This window comes from Pelodiscus sinensis, chromosome 6 (assembly GCF_049634645.1).
Source record: "Pelodiscus sinensis isolate JC-2024 chromosome 6, ASM4963464v1, whole genome shotgun sequence".
NCBI classification, from domain to species: domain Eukaryota; kingdom Metazoa; phylum Chordata; order Testudines; family Trionychidae; genus Pelodiscus; species Pelodiscus sinensis.
In genome coordinates, this window is record NC_134716.1 from 29171188 (window position 1) to 29190188 (window position 19001).

General features: G+C 45.5%; 1 protein-coding gene across 1 annotated transcript in view; it reads right to left on the reverse strand.

Moving 5' to 3' along the window:
• Nucleotides 1–212: 212 nt before the first annotated feature.
• The window catches only part of SLC1A1 (solute carrier family 1 member 1), a 63482-nt gene continuing 44693 nt past the window's right edge, over nucleotides 213–19001 (reverse strand). The window contains exons 9-12 of the mRNA XM_075931640.1: nucleotides 17614–17736; nucleotides 12626–12820; nucleotides 11851–11985; nucleotides 213–1185 (exon numbers count right to left, since the gene is read on the reverse strand). Coding sequence (XP_075787755.1) covers nucleotides 939–1185; nucleotides 11851–11985; nucleotides 12626–12820; nucleotides 17614–17736 — 700 coding nt within the window. The 3' untranslated portion in view covers nucleotides 213–938. The remainder of the gene's footprint in view (nucleotides 1186–11850; nucleotides 11986–12625; nucleotides 12821–17613; nucleotides 17737–19001) is intronic.

Genomic DNA, 19001 nt, shown 5'->3' on the forward strand with positions numbered 1-19001 from the left:
CATCTACACTTGATTTTATGTCATTTTTTCCAAGAAGAAAAGATTTGGAAGTCACCTATGATTAGCTATTTTCATCTTCATTACTCCGCCTGTCCTGGAGCCGAGAAGAACTAGGCTAATATAAAAGATGGACAATACTGAAGCTAGCTTCTTGCATCTTCCAATGGTGATGTATTAATAAACTATCAAGGAAGACCTAAGTTGGCAGAGAGTTTCACTTTACAATAATTTATTCAAAAATAAGAGGAGCAAACCTGTATAGGCTTCACATACGAATACTCTCTGGTGGCATTCATAGGGGAAAAAATTTCAACAGCATAACATTAGAAGCTCTTCCTTGACCAGTAAGTTCCAGCATCCTGAATGTTTAAAATAAAAGCAACATAAAACCTCAAGTGGTAAAACAGTTTTTGCAGAATGCTTAAGGTCTGTTTTCCTTTGAAACTGTTTTCCCTATGTGTTGTTCAAGCTGCAGAAGTGAGCAATTTGGCACATTATCAAGTTACAGAAGATGGTCTAGATGCAATTTTTAAAAATGTGAAAGACAAAAATATCAACAAGAATTCCATACAGAGTAGCAGAACCGAAGAGAGATGTAAAACAGTGCAGTCTGCTTTAGAGAAGCACATTTGCTTTGCTTCACTGGTCTGGTTCTAGCATCCAGCTTATGAGCAAGATGATTTCAAAGAGCCATTCAAAAGCCTCATCCATCTTACAGGATTAAAAAATTACATATTTTACAACTTGCCTTCCCATCAACTTGCTCACAGGGACAAAATGTTGAGACTCCAAACAGTGGGGAAAAAAACAATCAAATCTAATCAAATCTACTCAAGTTTGTTATTAGCTCTTTCTTAATTATTCTTTAGCTTGCTAAAAGATCTCACATATGGTGGTGTCCTTCACTGCTCCTTCAGTGCCATTGGAAGCTGTAGGCTTTAGAACTTTGATGTCTGGGTGAATGATATGGCGTCAGATTTATCTACGGCAAAACCTCCATTGACATAGGATTTCTTGGTTCCTCCTCCTTCATTACCAAGTGCTGATGTTTCCAAGGCAAAAGGATTGACTATGTTGACTTCAGAAGAGCCACCCATCTGCTCTAGCTCTTTTTTTGAGAGCTTCTCCACAATTCCTGCACCAAAGGCATCTCCGAGGACATTTACCATTGTTCTGAATCGGTCCCTATGGAGTAAAAATATTGTGTTACACAGGCTAGGATTTCTGGTTCCAATGTACTTTCTTAGAAACTGTGTTATTTAAACACAAATATTTTTTAATAATCAATTTAAAATTAAACTACTAGTGTACACTGATCCAGATGTTGTATTGGTCTAACTCTGGATTTACACTGGGGTAGAAACTAGGAGCAGAATTTTTTTCACTCCTTGTCTTTAGGCAATATTATTTGAAAAGCCTGGAATTACTGTACTAAAAAGGTTTTTTTTTTTTTTTTTTTATAAACAGTTAATATAACATTCTGTTATGGCAGAAGTCACTAGGTGGTAATATTACGTGTAGTTTTACAAATAGAGCTGGGCAAATGTTTTGGGTTTTTTTGATTCACTGTCCTGTTCCCCCCCCAATCATTTCAGGCAGCGGGAGCTGACAGAATTGCCAGCCTACTGGGCAATGTGTTAGGGATGTAAATGAGCAAGTTGACTACAGTACTGGCATTTCTCTCTCTCCCCCCCCCCCCACCCTCCCGCTGCCTCTGTAGCTTGAGGGAGTCTACCGTTCCTGGGTCAGAGGTGGAGAGGCTAATTCTCCTGGCAATGGTTCCCTCTGACTTGCTGCTGGCTGGCAGGGGCTGCTTTTTTCTGCCTCTGGCTAAGAGCTCTTCTTCAGCTCACTAGCATCAGCACCACAGCAGAGTGGATTGATTTAAATGGCAATTTAAATCACATACAAAATTAATTGATTTAAATCAAGTTTCCCACTGATACTCCTTCACATATTTCTAAAACAACAGTGCAAATCTGGTCACTAAAACATGTTAATTTACAACTCCGTGCAGTATTTTACAACATGTAAAGAGGGTATTTGTTGTGAACCTTTTTTTAGATAACTTGATTTTTATCAATTTAAGAAATAGTCCATAATATTCATTAGCTGTGTCAAGCTCCAAATGCAGCAGCAGTACATTAGGAATGGTAAGAACTAAATCACACAAATACAATTACATTAATATTTTATTAAACTAAATCTTAAATGTTACATAAATGTTTCACATTTGTGATAGTAGCAGTTTCCTGATTGCCAGTTGATGGCTGTCCTTACACTTTTTTTTACATTTTCAAATTTTATTAACTCTGAGGACATGTCTACACTAGCGAGAAGATCGAGCCTCCAGAGGTCAATCTTCTAGTATTCAGTTTAGCAGGTCTAATATAGACCCCTAAATTGAATGCTGAGGGCAGGCCCTGCTGGCATCTGATACTCCTGATTCCGCAAGGAGCAAAGGAAGCTGATGGAAGCTCATGTTCCCATTGGCCTCCTGCTGTGTGGATGCTGCCACGGCTTGGCTTAAGGTAAGTCAACTCCGTTTTGCATAGCTGGAGTCGCACACTTCAAACCAATCTGTCTGGTCTAGTATAGATGAGGCCTAACAGAACACTACATGTGCAGTAGTCTTAAAACTTCTATTAGTTCTTATCATCCCCACTCCCACTGTCATTCTGATTGATAGATTGAAACAGAAATATAAGTTTTACTGCTTTTTCAGCTCCCGGTCTATTCGATTTATGTGAAAAATACCAAACTATGAGAATATTCTCTCTGTGTCTGAAGAGGAAGCTACTGCTGTGAAAAGTTGGCTTAGCAACTGAAGGAACTCTGTTTCAAGGTGCCTGGCTAATGATTCCCACCAATTCAGGAGAGTGACTTTATTCAAAATATCATCAGTAAACTTTTACTGATTATATGCTTTCGCTCCAACACTGAAATTTATTATGACTGGAATAACTGAGGAGTAATCACACAGAGATGTCTATGCCATTGCAGCATCATCATCTTCAGAAGTTAGCCGTCTGTCTTTATATCTGGGGTTAAGAATGTTCACAAGAAAATTAGGTGGAGTAGTGTTTGATCCATTTGCTTCTTGTGTGCCTGTAGTTTTAACTTTCTGGTGAGATATTTCTTTCGTCAATATCTCTTGAAGTGCTTTCCAAATTTGGACAGCATCAGCAATGCAGCAGCAATTCCTCTGAAGTAGTGTAAGGCTATGGATAATAGGTGTCAGTATACTGAGCCTATCCTCTACGTTCCTCTTTGAGCCACTGTTAGATACTTTGGATGAGATACTGCCATCTATTTAATCACAGTTTTCTTCCCAATATATGAGAATAGGCCAATTTTTGATAAATTGTTCAAAACAATGTATTACTATGGAGCATCCTTCCATTTTTTTCTTCGAAGTATCTTCTCAACTTTGCCATGTTTGCAGAATTGTTTGTGATAAAACTGCACGTGACAGTTGACTTTTGCTCCCTGCCGTTTCTTTTAAATATTCTGTTGTATGCATTTCCCAATGTATCTATTGTTTCTGATAGATATGCAACCCCATCTTCTCTTGTCACACAGGCACAAATTATTGGATCATTGTGTATATTGCACCACCCATCAAGCTGGCAAATTTTCCCTTTGTATTTCTTGCACACTGTTAAAGTTCCTTCTGATTCACTGTATCTGGCAATCTTCCACCAATGTCTGCTCTACCCAGTGGAGTTAGCCTGGTCATAAGGACTCAACCATGTCAATGAAGGTGTTTATTGTTAACAATGCAAAAAGGAGAATTTGGTATAAATGAACTGAACAGCCTTTTCATCTATGGAGTCTTCTTGCTATTGGCCGGTCTTTATTACAAACCGATTCATGATGGTGGTTTTATTGGATGATTGAAATCTTTTGCTTGCTACTGACACTTAGTTGTCTGAAATATGTTTAGTTGCAGCACTGCTGCTAAAAGTACTAACAGATGCCTCTGACGTTGTTGCAAATAAACAGCCTTTATGCTTACATGGGATCCTGAAACAATTTTCAAAAATTATTTTGAACAGTTGTTCTCAGTCCTGGTTGCTGATTCAACCTGATCAGAAACACAGCTCTTCTTGACTGTTCAGTGCTGCTAGCTAGCTAACAACTCTGCACTTGAGGAGCATAGCTGGAAAAGTCTGGCTGCCTTCCACACAGACTCGCACTTATATACTGTCCTACAGTCAGGTCTGTCCCTAAGGTGCACAAGGCCTGAGGCAACCTCTCCCAGCATCCCAGGAGCAGGTCCTACCCCACCTCTGCCCCAACCCACTTCACCCTCTCTCCCATGCCCTGCTCTTGCTCTGTCCCTTCTCCTTCCTGTGCACTTGCCTGAATTCCCTCCCCCCCCCCCCCCAGCAACTTACACTGTGGAATTATTGGGAAGCACAGTGCAGGATGGCAGCAGTGGTCATCCCCCACACAAACTCTTGCCTTTCTTTTTAAATCCCTTTTCCAGGACAGCAGGGATGGTTGGTGATGGGTCTGCTGTTGTTACCTGCCCAGCGTGTGCCATGTTTGTCTTCCTCCCGGAAGAAAGAACGGATTTTATCTGCACCAAGTGCGAGCTGGTCGACATTTTGGAAGAAAAAATTAGAGGACTGGAGGCCCAAGTGTCGACCCTACGCTTGATCAGAGAGGATGAAGACTTCCTCGATAGAAGGCAGCATTTAATCCTTCAAGCACGGCAGGCAGAAGAGCCAGAGAGGGCAGTATGTGACCAAGAACAGAACTGGCAGCATGTAACTTCTAGATGGGGAAAAAGGCCAGCACGGGAATCCCCCGATGCTATAGAGGTAAGTAATCGCTTTCAAGCTCTCTCCACAGGCTCTGCAGTGCTGAAAGCCCTGGAAGGAACCTCACAAGGAAGAAACCAGAAGGGAACACCATCTACTGGAAGGCATGGGATGCATAGTCCTACGGATGGGAGTTCCGCGGTCACCACGCCCAAAAGGAAACGATGGGTGGTGGTGGTTAGGGTCTCCCTTCTAAGAGGGACTGAGCCATCCCTCTGCCGTCCGGACCTGGAATCTCGAGAGGTGTGCTGCTTACCGGGAGCTCGCATTCAGGATGTCACTGAGAGGCTTACCAAGCTGATCAAACCTTCGGATCGCTACCCCTTCCTGCTTCTCCATGTGGGAACTAATGATACGGCCAAGAATGATCTTGAGCGTGTTACTGCAGATTATGTAGCGCTAGGAAGAAGGATCCAAGAATTTGGAGCGCAAGTGGTATTCTCCTCCATCCTCCCTGTTGAAGGGAAAGGACTGGGCAGGGATCGTCGAATTGAGGACGTAAATGCGTGGTTGCGCAGGTGGTGTCGCAGAGAGGGCTTTGGTTTCTTCGACCATGGGACTCTGTTCCGGGCGCAAGGATTGTTAGGAAGAGATGGGATCCACCTAACGAAGAGAGGAAGGAGCATCTTCGCGGGCAGGCTTGCAAACCTAGTGAGGAGGGCTTTAAACTAGGTTCGTCGGGGGACGGTGACCAAAACCCTGAGGGGAGTGGAAAAGTCGGATACCGGGAAGAAATGCAGAGAGGAAGGGGCAAGAAAGGAGGACCCATGTTTCGAATGGAGAAGATAGGACGATCAACTGGTTACCTGAAGTGTTTGTACAGTAATGCGAGAAGCCTGGGCAACAAACAGGAAGAACTGGAGGCCCTGGCCCAGACCAAGAAATATGATTTAATTGGGATAACAGAGACTTGGTGGGATGACTCGTATGACTGGAGCGCTGTCATGGAAGGGTATAGACTGTTCAGGAACAAAAGGCAGGGGAGAAAAGGAGGAGGAGTTGCACTATATAGAAGAGAGCACTACGATTGCTCTGAACTCCAGTATAAAGAGGGAGAAAAACCTGTTGAGAGTCTATGGGTTAAGTTTAAAGGAGCAAACAACAGCCTTGATGTTGTGGTTGGTGTTTGCTACAGGCCACCGAATTAGGTGGATGAGGTAGATGAGGCTTTCTTTGGACAACTGAGCGAAGCTTCCAGATCGCAGGCCCTGGTTCTCGTGGGGGACTTTAATCACCCTGACATCTGCTGGGAAACCTATACGGCAGTACACAGGCAATCCAGGAAGTTTTTGGAGAATGTTGGGGATAACTTCTTGACACAGGTGCTGAAGGATCCGACCAGGGGCCGTGCGCAGCTTGACCTTCTGCTCACAAACAGGGAGGAACTAATAGGGGAAGTGGAGGTGGGTGACAACCTGGGAAGCAGTGATCATGAGATGGTAGATTTCAGGATCCTGACCAAAGGAAGAAAAGAGAGTAGTAAAATACACACCTTGGACTTCTAAAAAGCAGATTTTGACTCCCTCCGAGATCTGATGGGCAGAATCTCCTGGGATGTTAACATGAAGGGGAAAGGAGTCCAGGACAGCTGGCAGTATTTTAAAGAAGCCTTATTGAAGGCACAGAAAGAAACCATCCCGACGCATAGCAAGAGAGGCAAACATGGTAGGAGACCGGACTGGCTTACAGGGGAAATCCTTGGTGAACTTAAGCACAAAAAGGAAGCTTACAAAGAGTGGAAACTTGGACAAATGACCAGGGAGGAGTTTAAAGGTATAGCTCGAGAATGCCAGGGGGTTATCAGGAAGGCGAAAGCGCAAATGGAATTGCGACTGGCTAAGGATGTGAAGGATAACAAGAAAGGTTTCTACAGGCATGTTAACAAGAAGAAGGTGATCAGAGAGGGTGTGCAGCCCCTAATGGATGAAGGAGGTAATCATGGAAGGGATTCTTAAGGAATCCATATTGAGGCACTTGGATGAGAGGAAAGTGATTAGGAATAGTCAGCATGGATTCACAAAGGGCAAGTCGTGCCTGACCAATCTGATTAGCTTCTATGATGAGGTAACTGGCTCGGTGGACATGGGGAAGTCAGTGGATGTTATATACCTTGACTTTAGCAAGGCTTTTGATACGGTCTCCCACAATATTCTTGCCAGCAAGTTAAGGGATTGTGGATTGGATAAATGGATGGTAAGATGGATAGAAAGATGGCTAGAAGGCCGGGCCCAGCGGGTAGTGATCAATGGCTCGATGTCAGGATGGCGGTCGGTTTCTAGCGGAGTGCCCCAAGGTTCGGTTCTAGGACCGGTTTTGTTCAATATCTTTATTAATGATCTGGATGAGGGGATGGATTGCACCCTCAGCAAGTTTGCGGATGACACTAAGCTGGGGGGAGAGGTAGATATGCTTAAGGGCAGAGATAGGGTACAGAATGACTTAGACAAATTGGAGGATTGGGCCACAAGAAATCTGATGAGTTTCAACAAGGACAAGTGTAGAGTCCTGCACTTGGGACAGAAAGAATCCCAAGCATAGTTACAAGCTGGGGACCAACCGGTTAAGTAGTAGTTCTGCAGAAAAGGACCTGGGGGTTACAGTGGATGAGAAGCAAGATATGAGTCAACAGTGTGCCCTTGTAGCCAAGAAGGCTAATGGCATATTAGGTTGCATTAAGAGGAGCATTGCCAGCAGATCAAGAGATGTCATCATTCCCCTTTATTTGGCTTTGGTGAGGCCGCATCTGGAGTATCGTGTCCAGTTCTGGGCCCCCCAGATGTGGACGCATTGGAGAGGGTCCAGCGGAGGGCAACCAAAATGATTAGGTGGCTGGAGCATATGACTTATGAGGAGAGGCTGAGGGACTTGCGTCTGTTTAGTCTGCAGAAGCAAAGAGTGAGGGGGGATTTGATAGCAGCCTTCAACTTCCTGAAGGGAGGTTCCAAAGAGGATGGAGAGAGGCTGTTCTCAGTAGTGACAGATGGCAGAACAAGGAGCAATGGTCTCAAGTTGTGGTGGGAGAGGTCCAGGTTGGATATTAGGAAAAACTATTTCACTAGGAGGGTGGTGAAGCACTGGAATTGGTTACCTAGGGAAGTAGTGGAGTCTCCATCCCTAGAGGTGTTTAAGTCTCGGCTTGACAAAGCCCTGGCCGGGTTGATTTAGTTGGAATTGGTCCTGCCTAGAGCAGGGGGCTGGACTTGATGACCTTCTGAGGTCTCTTCCAGTTCTACGATTCTATGAAACTCACCAGTGGCAGGAAGGAGCTGGAGCGACCTGGCAGCCTGCTCCACTCTGTCCTGCCATCTCCTCCTAGCCTGCTGTGCTCCACTTCACCATGCTTGGTCCCCCAGGTAATTCCAAAGGTCCCGTCATAGGACTGTTGAGGCGGCTGCCATGGGGATCCCAAAGATTGGGGCATAGGATGTTTACCCCAAGCCATCCATGATCAGAACAGCTCTGCCTATAGTACACCCATGTTACAACAACCATCATTTAACTCCACCTGAATACGTTAGTGGAAAAATCAGCCCAACATTAATGATATTTTTAAAAATCAATCACCTTAAATAGCTGAATTCAATCAAAAATATTTTCTCTGGCACAGATTCATTTCAGAGCTAAGCAATGCAGAAGCAACAGCCTCTTCTCTGCTGTGCAGATGCGATTATTAGTCATTATCATTACAGCTTTGCTGATAAAGGGATTTTACTTTATAGATACACAAGTTTGTAGCTATCATTTGCATTAAAATGGATTATTATTGTTTTATTATTAAGAAATCAAATTTTAGTGCATGTAAATGTCTGATTGCATGATCCAAAGTTCAAGGGAGGAAAGAATTTGTGTAAGACATAAAAGAACAACTTAAAAAGAGGTGGAATATTACCAGTTTACAGGCACTGTGCAGTAAACTTAATGGGCTGTAAATAACAGCTCACAGGTTAAAAGCACATCGTGTAGAATTCTGTGATTACAGCCTCATTCTGAGTTACGAACCAAACACTTGGCCGTAACTCGATCTGTTCGTAACTCGGACCCCATTGAGTTACACGCGACTGTGCTGTTCGTAAGCGCGGGGTCACGTTCGTAACTCGGGGACTGCTTTTACGAACGCTCTATGGGAGCTTTGGTCGTAAGTGCGAATGGTTGTAACTCAACCGTTTGCAACTCGGGGAGCAGCTGCATACTGAATCCTTGGGAACAGCCCTTTTTTCCATGTGTATGAAGCTCTTTCCTTTAGATGCTCTTATTTCAAGTAATTTCACATTGCTGATGTTAACTAGATTACAGGTCCTGGTTTAACAGCTGTGACAACAAACGTCTTTAGGGGATTCCAGAGTACCAGGGAATACTCTTGAAAATCTGCCCTATGAAATATATGGTATGTGGTACTATAAAGGTTTTAAGATTCCTGAATTTGATACTGGCCACATTACTACTATAGGTAGCACAGTAATAGCCATCTAAAGAGCATCACTAGTGCTGAAAAATCTTTGTATTGAAGGGCATGGCACTTCCCAGAGGAGTTTTTTCTGATAAAAGCATTCTGACTTCTTCCAAACAATTTTTTGTCGTAAACAGTTGTGAATTGTGCTAGATAGGCTCCCCATTCTGGATGGGATACGTCTGTCCCCATCATCAGATAATGAGTAGACTTAGTGAACAGTAAATCAAATAAAAGTCTGATTAGCATGAGGAAGACAAAGAAACTTGCTGAGATGTTGTAACTCTGTGCATCCTTTTTTAATAATGATATCAGTATGACTTGATAAACTGCCATATTGAAATAAAAAAGAAAGGTAGTCCCTTACTGAAAGTGGAGGTAGAAGAAACTGTTTCTTTTCACCTAAAGGTACTCCTTGTTGAGGACAGAGCAGTGAATTTTTCCCAGCTGGTAAGGAGGGGATGTGTATCTATAGCCTGGGAGGGGCCTGTTGCTCTGTCCTCAGAAGAGAGCTACAGCTGTCACTGAGGGAGAAGTGCCCCTCCCCAAGCCAGACAGCTTCATGCGCAAGTCTTGAGCCCCTGGTTGGGTGGGGCTCATTAAGCAGCTGTGGGGCTGTGCTTCCACACAGCTTAGACAGAACATGGGTGCCCTCCCGCCCTGCTACCTCTGTATCAGAGGCAGCAGGGAGGGGGGGCAAGTATGAGCTGATGCTTGTGGGGAGGCAGATCCCATGGAGCCACCTATCTCCCCATGCTGCTTAAGAGGCAGCAGCGCAGCGGTGAGGTGCATGTAACCCAGAGGGTTAACTGATGAGCTCAGGCTCATCGGTCAAAGGTGTACACAGGTATACATTCACATCTCTAATCTGAAGGCAGAATCACTGCCAACAGCAGCATAGAACTATAAATGATATGGTATTGCCATCCTTACATCTGCGCTGATTCTGGCAGGGTGCCACCTTCAGAGCTGGGAGCCTCGCCAAGTCTGAGGCTATGTATAGACTACAGGCTTCTTGTGCAAGAACTCTTTCACAAGAAGGAGTTATTCCTCATAGAATACCTATTCCGGGAACCCCCCACTGTTCTTTTGTTTTACTTGCACAAAAATGCACTTGAGGTGTGGACACTCCGCAAGCTTTTGCGCAAAAACTCTAAAGTGTAGACCTAACCTGAAGGCAGTACAGAAATAAGGGTGGCAATATGGTGATTCACCCTTTTCTCCCCCCCCCCCCCCAAGGATAAACTTGTGACCCTGTTGCAACTTCCAATTTCAGAAAAGCTAGTCTTCCCCATGAAAGCTGTATTGTATAAGGTAAAAGACCAGATTTCAGGGTATGCAGACCAATTTCACAGTCTGTGATGCGTTTTTCATGGCCATGAATTTGGTAGGGCCCCAACTATAACAAATACCACTGACTGATATGGGTATTTTTTCTTACAGTTCTTTTTTTCACTTACATTTTGTAGCCTGTATATTTTGAGTTAGATTTTCATGAACTGAGGCCATTTTCTTATCTACTCTTGCAAATGCAATTATCATTACTACATTGGTGAATTGTGGCACTCTGGTGTGAAAAACAGGTATTTAAACACTGATGTGCATATGAAGTTGTGGTAATTGGTGTGAGTATTTTGTATGTATTGTGTGTATGGATTGAGGCCATTTTCTTATCTACTCTTGCAAATGCAATTATCATTACTACATTGGCAAAGAGTGGCACTCCGGTGTGAAAAACAGGTATTTAAACATTGATGTGCATATGAAGTTGTGGTAATTGATTTGAGTATTTTGTATGTATTGTGTGTATGGATCTATGTCCTTGTTTTATAAAAATCTGGTCTTCTATGTCATCTTCAAATAAAATATAAAATAAAGATAAAAGAGGGCCAACTTCTGCTAACACTGTTATTTGTTTTAATTAACAATTATCTTTATCCTCTAGGGAATAAATTGCCTAGGGAGGTTGTGGAATCTCCATCACTGGAGATTTTAAAGAGCATATTAGACAAACAGCTTTCAGGAATGAACTAGATCATGGGTTCCAAAACTGGGGGGCATGAAGAAATTCCAGGGAGGGCGTGAGGCAACCCAGCCCCCTCGCCCGTCAGTCACCCTCCCCCTCCCCCATAAGTTTTGCTGTTATTTTTGTTTTTTGGCCCTGGTCATTTCCTTTTTTTTGCTCAACAAGTTTTGCCGCTATTGCGGGGAGGAGGAGAGGGGCGGGCGGACCGTGTGTGTGTGTGTTTCTCAAAAATCAAAAAGGGGGAGTGATGCCAAAAAGTCTGGGAACCACTGAACTAGATAATATTTACTCCAGCCTTGAGTGCAAGGGGTTGGACTAGATGACCTTTCCAGGTCCCATGAATCTATGATATAATTGTATGTCAAATCAGAGGTGTGGCACTGGTATCTCTGATCAATTTTATTTCTAGTTAATTTTTAAACATTTTATTGAACAGCCTAGACAGAAGGAGAACTAAACACAGGATTAAAAGTCTGGTCATAGATGTTCATGCACTATGTATAAGATACATTAATGAAATAGTTAAATGCTGAATATATTAAACTTACAGAAGCCAGTCAACTGCTATGATCAGGGTAACATCTTCAGCAGGCAGCCCAACTGCACTCAGCACAATCACCATGGTGACTAGTCCAGCCTGGGGAACCCCTGCAGCTCCGATGCTGGCTGCAGTAGCTGTGACACTAAATCCCAGACAAATCAGCAAAAAAACAGTTTGAGAATATCCTCCTCCTGAGTAGATTTTTCTGCTACATTCAGACATGTATATTTATTGAAATACAAAACTAATTTGTAAAACCCCTGCTTCCTGCCAGTCCCATACTTTACTGGGAGTTATACCTGCACAGAGGCAGGTAGAATCTAGGGCCCCAGAAGGTTTCGATCATTTGCAGATGTTATCAGTGCTATTGTTGACATAGTGGCTGATGACAATTAGGAGTAGACCTGACCTGTCCTTGGGCAGGCAAACAATGGGTACAAGCTATGGAGCTGCCATGGCTCTGCTGTCCAGAGCAAGTACATAGACCCCCCCAGCACGCTTAGAATCTGACTAAATAGCAGGACTGAGGCGAAACTTGGGTGGGGTGGGAGACATAGATAGTGGGTTGCTCTGGGTTCCTCATTCCCCACCTCAAATTTGAACACAGGTCCCCTGAACGAAGCCTATTTACTGAGGATTTGTCAAAGAGGTGCAAATGTAACCTTTACTGCTCAGTGGTGTGAATGATAGGTATGAAATCAGCAAAATTCCATTAGAGCGCATGAAATAAATCCACAATTCAGTAACAATATAAAACACTCATGTAATGGCATCACCCTCACCTAATGGTAGCTATTTTGCCAATATCCATATCTAAGTCATTAAGCTGTGCGATAAAAACAGCTGCCACAGCTTCATAGAGGGCTGTTCCATCCATGTTGATTGTAGCTCCGACTGGTAAAACAAATCTGGTAATTCTTTTGTCAATATGGTTTTTGTCTTCTGCACAGCGAAAGGTGACAGGCAAAGTTGCTGAACTGGGTCATAAATAAACAAACAAATAAGCAGTACACTACTAGAATGACTGTTCTTTTATCAATCTGATGTGCTTTTTTAAAAAAAGGCAAATGGTAGTTAAATTTTGCCTGAGGGTATGTAAGAGTTGTGCACATACAATGAAAGTGCAGTGTGTCCCTGGAAATGAAATAGTAATTCCCATCTCTTTTCATTCCTGGAACAATAAAAGACAGTTACCTGTTTCCGTAGCAAGTGTTCTTCAAGATGTATTACTCATGTCCATTCAGCGTAGGTATGTGTGCTCACCACATGCACCGGTAGATTTTCTCTCAGCAGTATCTGTAGGGAACCGGGTCTCAGTGTTCCCTAGAGTGGTGCACACATACTGCACTATATAGGGAGCTCCTGGGCCTCTCCCTCTCTAGTTCCTTCTTGCTGGAAACTCAGACAGAGGGAAAGAAAAGGGGGGGATGTTGAATGGACATGAGTGACACATCTCAAAGAACACCAGTTACAGAAACAGGTAACTGTCTTTTCTTCTTTGAGTGATCACTCATGTCCATTCAACCTGAGTGACTCTAAGCAGCATCTGCAAAGGTATGCAGGAGTTTACTGCAGCTTTCTTTCTTTTCTCCTGTTTATGAACATGCAGAAGAGAGGACAGCACTACCAAATGCTGCATCTCCTCTGGCCTGCTGCATAACAGCGGTAATGAGACGTAAATGGGTGGACCAAAGACCACATCTGCTGCCTTACAGATGTTGGCAATTGGGAAATTAATTAGGAAGGTGGTCAAAGAGGTTCATGCCCTGGTACAGTGAGCTTTGACGAATGATAGAGGTTGGATGCCTGCCAGCTTGTAGCACATTCCGATGCAGAAGGTGATCCATCTGGAGATCCTCTGTGAAGAAATCGGAAGACCTTTCATATGTTGAGAGGATTTATGGAAGGATCACGTGTGGTCTAGGTAAAAGGCAAATGCCTGATGTTCATGATATGGAGGCATCTCTCCTCACTAGTCTTATGTGGTTTAGGATAGAAGACAGGGAAAAAGATATCCTGGCCCAAATGGAAGGCTGAAACCACCTTAGGGAGGAAAACAGGATGCAGTCTAAACTGCACCTTATCCTTAAAGGAGGCCATGTGAGGTGGTTCTCAGGTGAACGCTGAAAGCTCGGATACCTTCCCTGCTGATGTAATTGCCACCAAGATGGCCACCTTCACAGACAAATGAGACCAGGAACAAGAGGCCAGCGGCTCAAACGATGGACTCATCAGCTGAGACAGAACCTAGCCGTGAGGTTGTGGGAGAATACAGGTTGGCCCTGAAGTGGAGGATGAAAGGCTGAGATTGTGGCTAAGTGGATCTTGATTGATTCAAGAGCCAGACCTGAGTGTTTCAGGTGAAGGAGGTAGATCAATATCATCTGCAGAGGGGCTTCCTCCTTTCTGTGCTGCCCAAACAAAACATCGGGTCCATTTCACCATGTAAGAAACCGCATTGGAGGACTTTCTGTTCTCCAAAAGGACTTGCTGCACCTCCAACGAGCATGCCTGTTCTTCAGGTTTAGCCATGAAGCATCCACAAAGCATCCATACTGTTAGCTGGAGAGACTGAAGGTTTGGATGCAACAGTTGGCCCTGGTTCTGCGAGAGAAGGTCCAGGCAAGCTGGAAGTGACCACAGCCACCTGTCCAGCAGGCTGACGAGCACGCCAAACCAGTGCTGATGAGGCCATACTGGCACAATGAGGATTACCTGATCTTTTGCAACACCTTGCTGATTAGTGGAAAGGGCAGGAAACCCTCCTCGAGAACAAGTTGGGAGCAGAACAGAAGACACTTTTCATTCTGGCAGGTAGCAAAAATCTCAACCTCTGGAGATCCCCACTCTTGGAAGAGTCACTTTAAGGTGAAGGGTCCACTCATGGTGAGAAGAGAACTTCCTGTTCAGGTGGTCCATGATCACATTCTTAGCTCCACAGAGGTGACAGGCCTCCAGGGAGATGTTGTGCCTGATGCAGAAGCCCTAGACAGCTAGTACATCTTGGCAGAGAGCTGCGGAGTGGATCTCTCCTTAACTATTGATATAGAATATTGTGGCTGTGTTGTCTTTGAGAACTTTCACCACTGTGCCCAACAGGTGTGGGAGGAACACTGTGCATGCCTTCCATACTGCCCTGAGCTTTTTATCATTTATGTGACGGTTCAGCTCTGCATAGGTTCATGTCCTCTGCATCTGCAATGATACGAGGTGGGCTTCCCAGCCCCGGTCCAAGTCATTGGACAGCAACAACAGGGAGTGCGAAGGTTGCTGAAATGGAACTCTGGCCAAGACATTGTCCAGTACTGTCTACCACTGCAGTGTCTGGAGGACATATGGGGGACAGTCACTATTCTGTTGAGAGGGGTGCCATGCTGGGGAGCATACCGATGCCAACCACAGTTGTAGAAGGGCATATGCTAAGACTGGTGAAGTGCACAATGAAAGTGAACGCCATCACGTGGCCAACTATTCTCATTCAAGCCCTGGCTGTGGTCAGCAGTGCAGTTGACGCATGGCGAATGAGGCTAGTGAGCAATTCGAACCTGTCTGGAAGTAATTATAATTTGCACTACTACTGAGTCAAGGACTACCCTGATTAACTCTGGACTGGAACTAATGTAGACTCTTCCTCGTTTACCAGGAGGCCCAGCCACTAATACGTGTCCAGCAGGAGAGTGATGTCATGATGGACTTAGTTCTCGTACAGGCCTCTGACTCACCAGTTGTCAAGGTAGGGATACTCCTGGATCCACTTGCATCTCTGGTAAGTCACCACCATCAATGTACATTTGGTGAATACTCTGTGAACTGTATCAAGATCAAAGCGGAAAACTGCAAATTAGTAGTGATTTGCACCTCCCTTGAACCTCAGGAAATGCCTATGTCCCTCAAAGATCATGGATGGTGTACCAATCCCCAGGTTCCATGTTGGGGATGATTGAAGCCAGGGAGACCATGTGAAACTTGAGGTTCTGTAGATGGTTGTTCAGGTCTCACAGGTCAAGAATGAAGTGTAAAACCCCCTTGGTTTTCAAGATTAAAAAAAATGCCCCTTCCTCTATCTTGACCTCCTTCCCATGGTTCTTGGGTACAGAGGGCTGAACCACTGATAAAGTTTACATCCAAAAAGATCCAGGCATCTGGAGTCCTTATTGTTGGGGGCTAGGGCAGATTGATCTCGGCGCTCCCTGTAGTTAAATAACTTTACCACAAGTGAGTTTGGGGCCGGGTGGGTGAACAGACTGTTGTAGTCATTAGCAGGGATGAAATACTTGCATTCTGTCCTTTTAGATGTCAGGGGAACTGAGGAGGGTGTCTGCCACAAAGGAGGGTGTTTTGCTATCTTGTCCACTCTTTGGGTAGTGGCAAGGCAACCCTAGCTGGAGCCATTTGCCTCAGAATTACAAAGAGGGTGTCAGTGGGTTCCTCCACCTCTTCTGCCTGAGGATCAAGGTTAGTGGCCACCTACGTCAAGAAGTCCTGATGGGTCTTGTTGTTCTGCAGGACCATAGGAGGGGTTGCCACTTTTGCCTCATCTGGTGAGGAAGATGACAAGGCCTGGGCTGACTGCTCCTCCTCAGGGAAATGACACTGGGGTGGAAGGCATTGTACGGTCAGTGGCAGAAGTACAGAGCCCTGTGGATTGATCCACTTGAGCTGCAGGGACTTCTCCAGTGCCTTGAACCTGTCTGACACCGGCTTGGGCCTTGATTTACGTGGTCCGGGGCTCTTGTCTTTCCTGTATTTCTTGCCCCACTTCATTGGAACTACCAAAGACTCTTGGTATCAAGAAGTTTTCGGTGGCGACAGGGAAGAGGGGCACTTTGCACTGAGGCATTGGTGCTTAGCCTGAGTTGGACCATTGGTCTTGCAGAGACAAAGCCAACTCCAACAGCAGTGCCTTTAGCCTAATGTCTCTATCCTTCAAGGTCCTCAGATGGAAGACCTACAAATTCAATACTTCTCATTGATATTACCTCACCCAAGCAGTGGAGGCAGTTTTCTTGAGGGTCACTAATAGGCATAGCCCTGTGACACTTAGTACAGTGTTTAAAGCCAGGAGACTGGGGCAAGTCCTAGCTGGGGACTGACTATTTACAAGACTAACACTGTCAACTATAACTATTTAAACCTATTTACTCTTGAAAAGAGGGAAATAGTAAAGATTAACTATGCTGGAGCACTATTACTGGTGGCAAGAAGGAACTGGAGAGGACAAGTGAACAAGTGAGCAAAGTTCAAGTAAAAGTGCCTTTGACAGGAATATAGGACTGGGTCAGACTGAAGCTACCTATATAGTGTGGCATATATGCTCAACTCTAGGGGGTGCTGGGACCTGTTCCCCTACACATGCTGCTGAGGGAAAATCTTCTCGCATTGGTGCATGTGCCAAGCACACGCACCTACAATGAATGGATATGAGCAATCACTCGACGAAAAACTGAAAACAACACAATAAACAAAATGATATTGTGAGCAATGTACTAATTTACAGCTCTGTTTTCTGGAATTACAATCAAGAGATTAAGCACTAATCTCAAAAGCATTGGCATAACTCCAGGATAACTCCACTATAGTCAATAACACACTTTTGGATGCTATATAAATAATAATTTTAAGAGAAATACTTCCTCATAGGTTTATACTCAACAGATTTACAATGGTTCATCTAAGATCAGGCTGAGAAACACAGGCAGCAACGATATAAACTAAAGAGTTGATTATTGCCAAGTATATTAATGCTTGAGGGAGAAAAATGTTTGATTACCTGGAGGAGATCATGAGGGCTGTAAGAAGTGCTTGAGCCATCCCCATGGCAAACTGAAAAGGGTTTTTCCTTACTATTATTAAGTAGATCAGTGGCAGAACTATAATGGAATGGATTGCAAGTCTGCAAAAGAAAACAACCTGTTTTAAGAATTAGATCTATCTGATCTCATGATCTTAATGAGGAGCTGTTAACCAGTGTCCAGTACAGGCAGTCCCCGAGTTACGCGGATCCGACTTATGTCGGATCCGCAGTTATGAACGGGGCTTTTCTCGCCCCGGAGGATGGGAGCGGCGGGACGCCCAGATGCGCCGTGGTCCGCCGCCCCCATCCTCCGGGGCGAGAAAAGCTGCTCCCCGTCTCCCTGGTCTACAGGGAGACGGGGAGCAAAGCCTTGGAGCACGCCCGCAGCGGGATAGCCCGGGCGCGCTTGAGCTGTCCCCCTGCGGGTGTGCTCCGCGGCTTAGCTCCCCGTCTCCCGACCAGCAGACCAGGGAGATGGGGAGCAAAGCCTCGGAGCATGCCCGCAGTGGGACAGCTGCAGCGCGCCTGGGCTGTCCCGCTGCGGGCGTGCTCCGCGGCTTTGCTCCCCGTCTCCCTGGTCTGCAGGGAGATGGGGAGCAAAGCCTTGGAGCACGCCCGCAGTGGGACAGCCCGGGCACGCTTGGGCTGTCCTGCTGCGGGCGTGCTCCGCGGCTTTGCTCCCCGTCTCCCTGGTCTGTCCAGCAGACCAGGGAGATGGGGAGCAAAGCCCAGCAGACCAGGGAGATGGGGAGCAAAGCCTCGGAGCACGCCAGCAGTGGGACAGCCGCAGCGCGCCTGGACTGTCCCGCTGCCCACGTGCTCAGCGGCTTTGCTTCGCGTCTCCCAGGTCAGCAGACCAGGGAGACGGAGCAAAGCCGTGGAGGACTTGGGCGGTCCCGCCACCCCCGTCTCCCTGGTCTGCTGGAGGCGGGGTGCAGCTGGAGCCTCCCCCCCCAGCAGACCAGGCTTTTCTTGCCTACCCCTGGGGTAGAGCAGCTGGGGGCTGCCGGGTTGGTCCCGCAGCGCCGCTCCGGACCAACCCGGCAGCACCCCAGCTGCTCTGCCCCAGGGGTCCCCAAGTCAGCCGCTGCTGAAACTGACCAGCGGCTGACTACAGGAAGCCCGAGGCAGAGTTGCTCTGCCCCAGGCTTCCTGGAATCAGCCGCTGATCAGTTTCAGCAGCAGCTGACTTGGGGACGCCTGGGTTTCTTAAGTTGAATCTGTATGTAAGTCAGAACTGGCGTCCAGATTCAGCCGCGGTTGAAAGTGATCAGTTTCAGCAGCGGCTGACGCCAGTTCTGACTTACATACAGATTCAACTTAAGAACAAACCTACAGTCCCTATCTTGTACGTAACCCGGGGA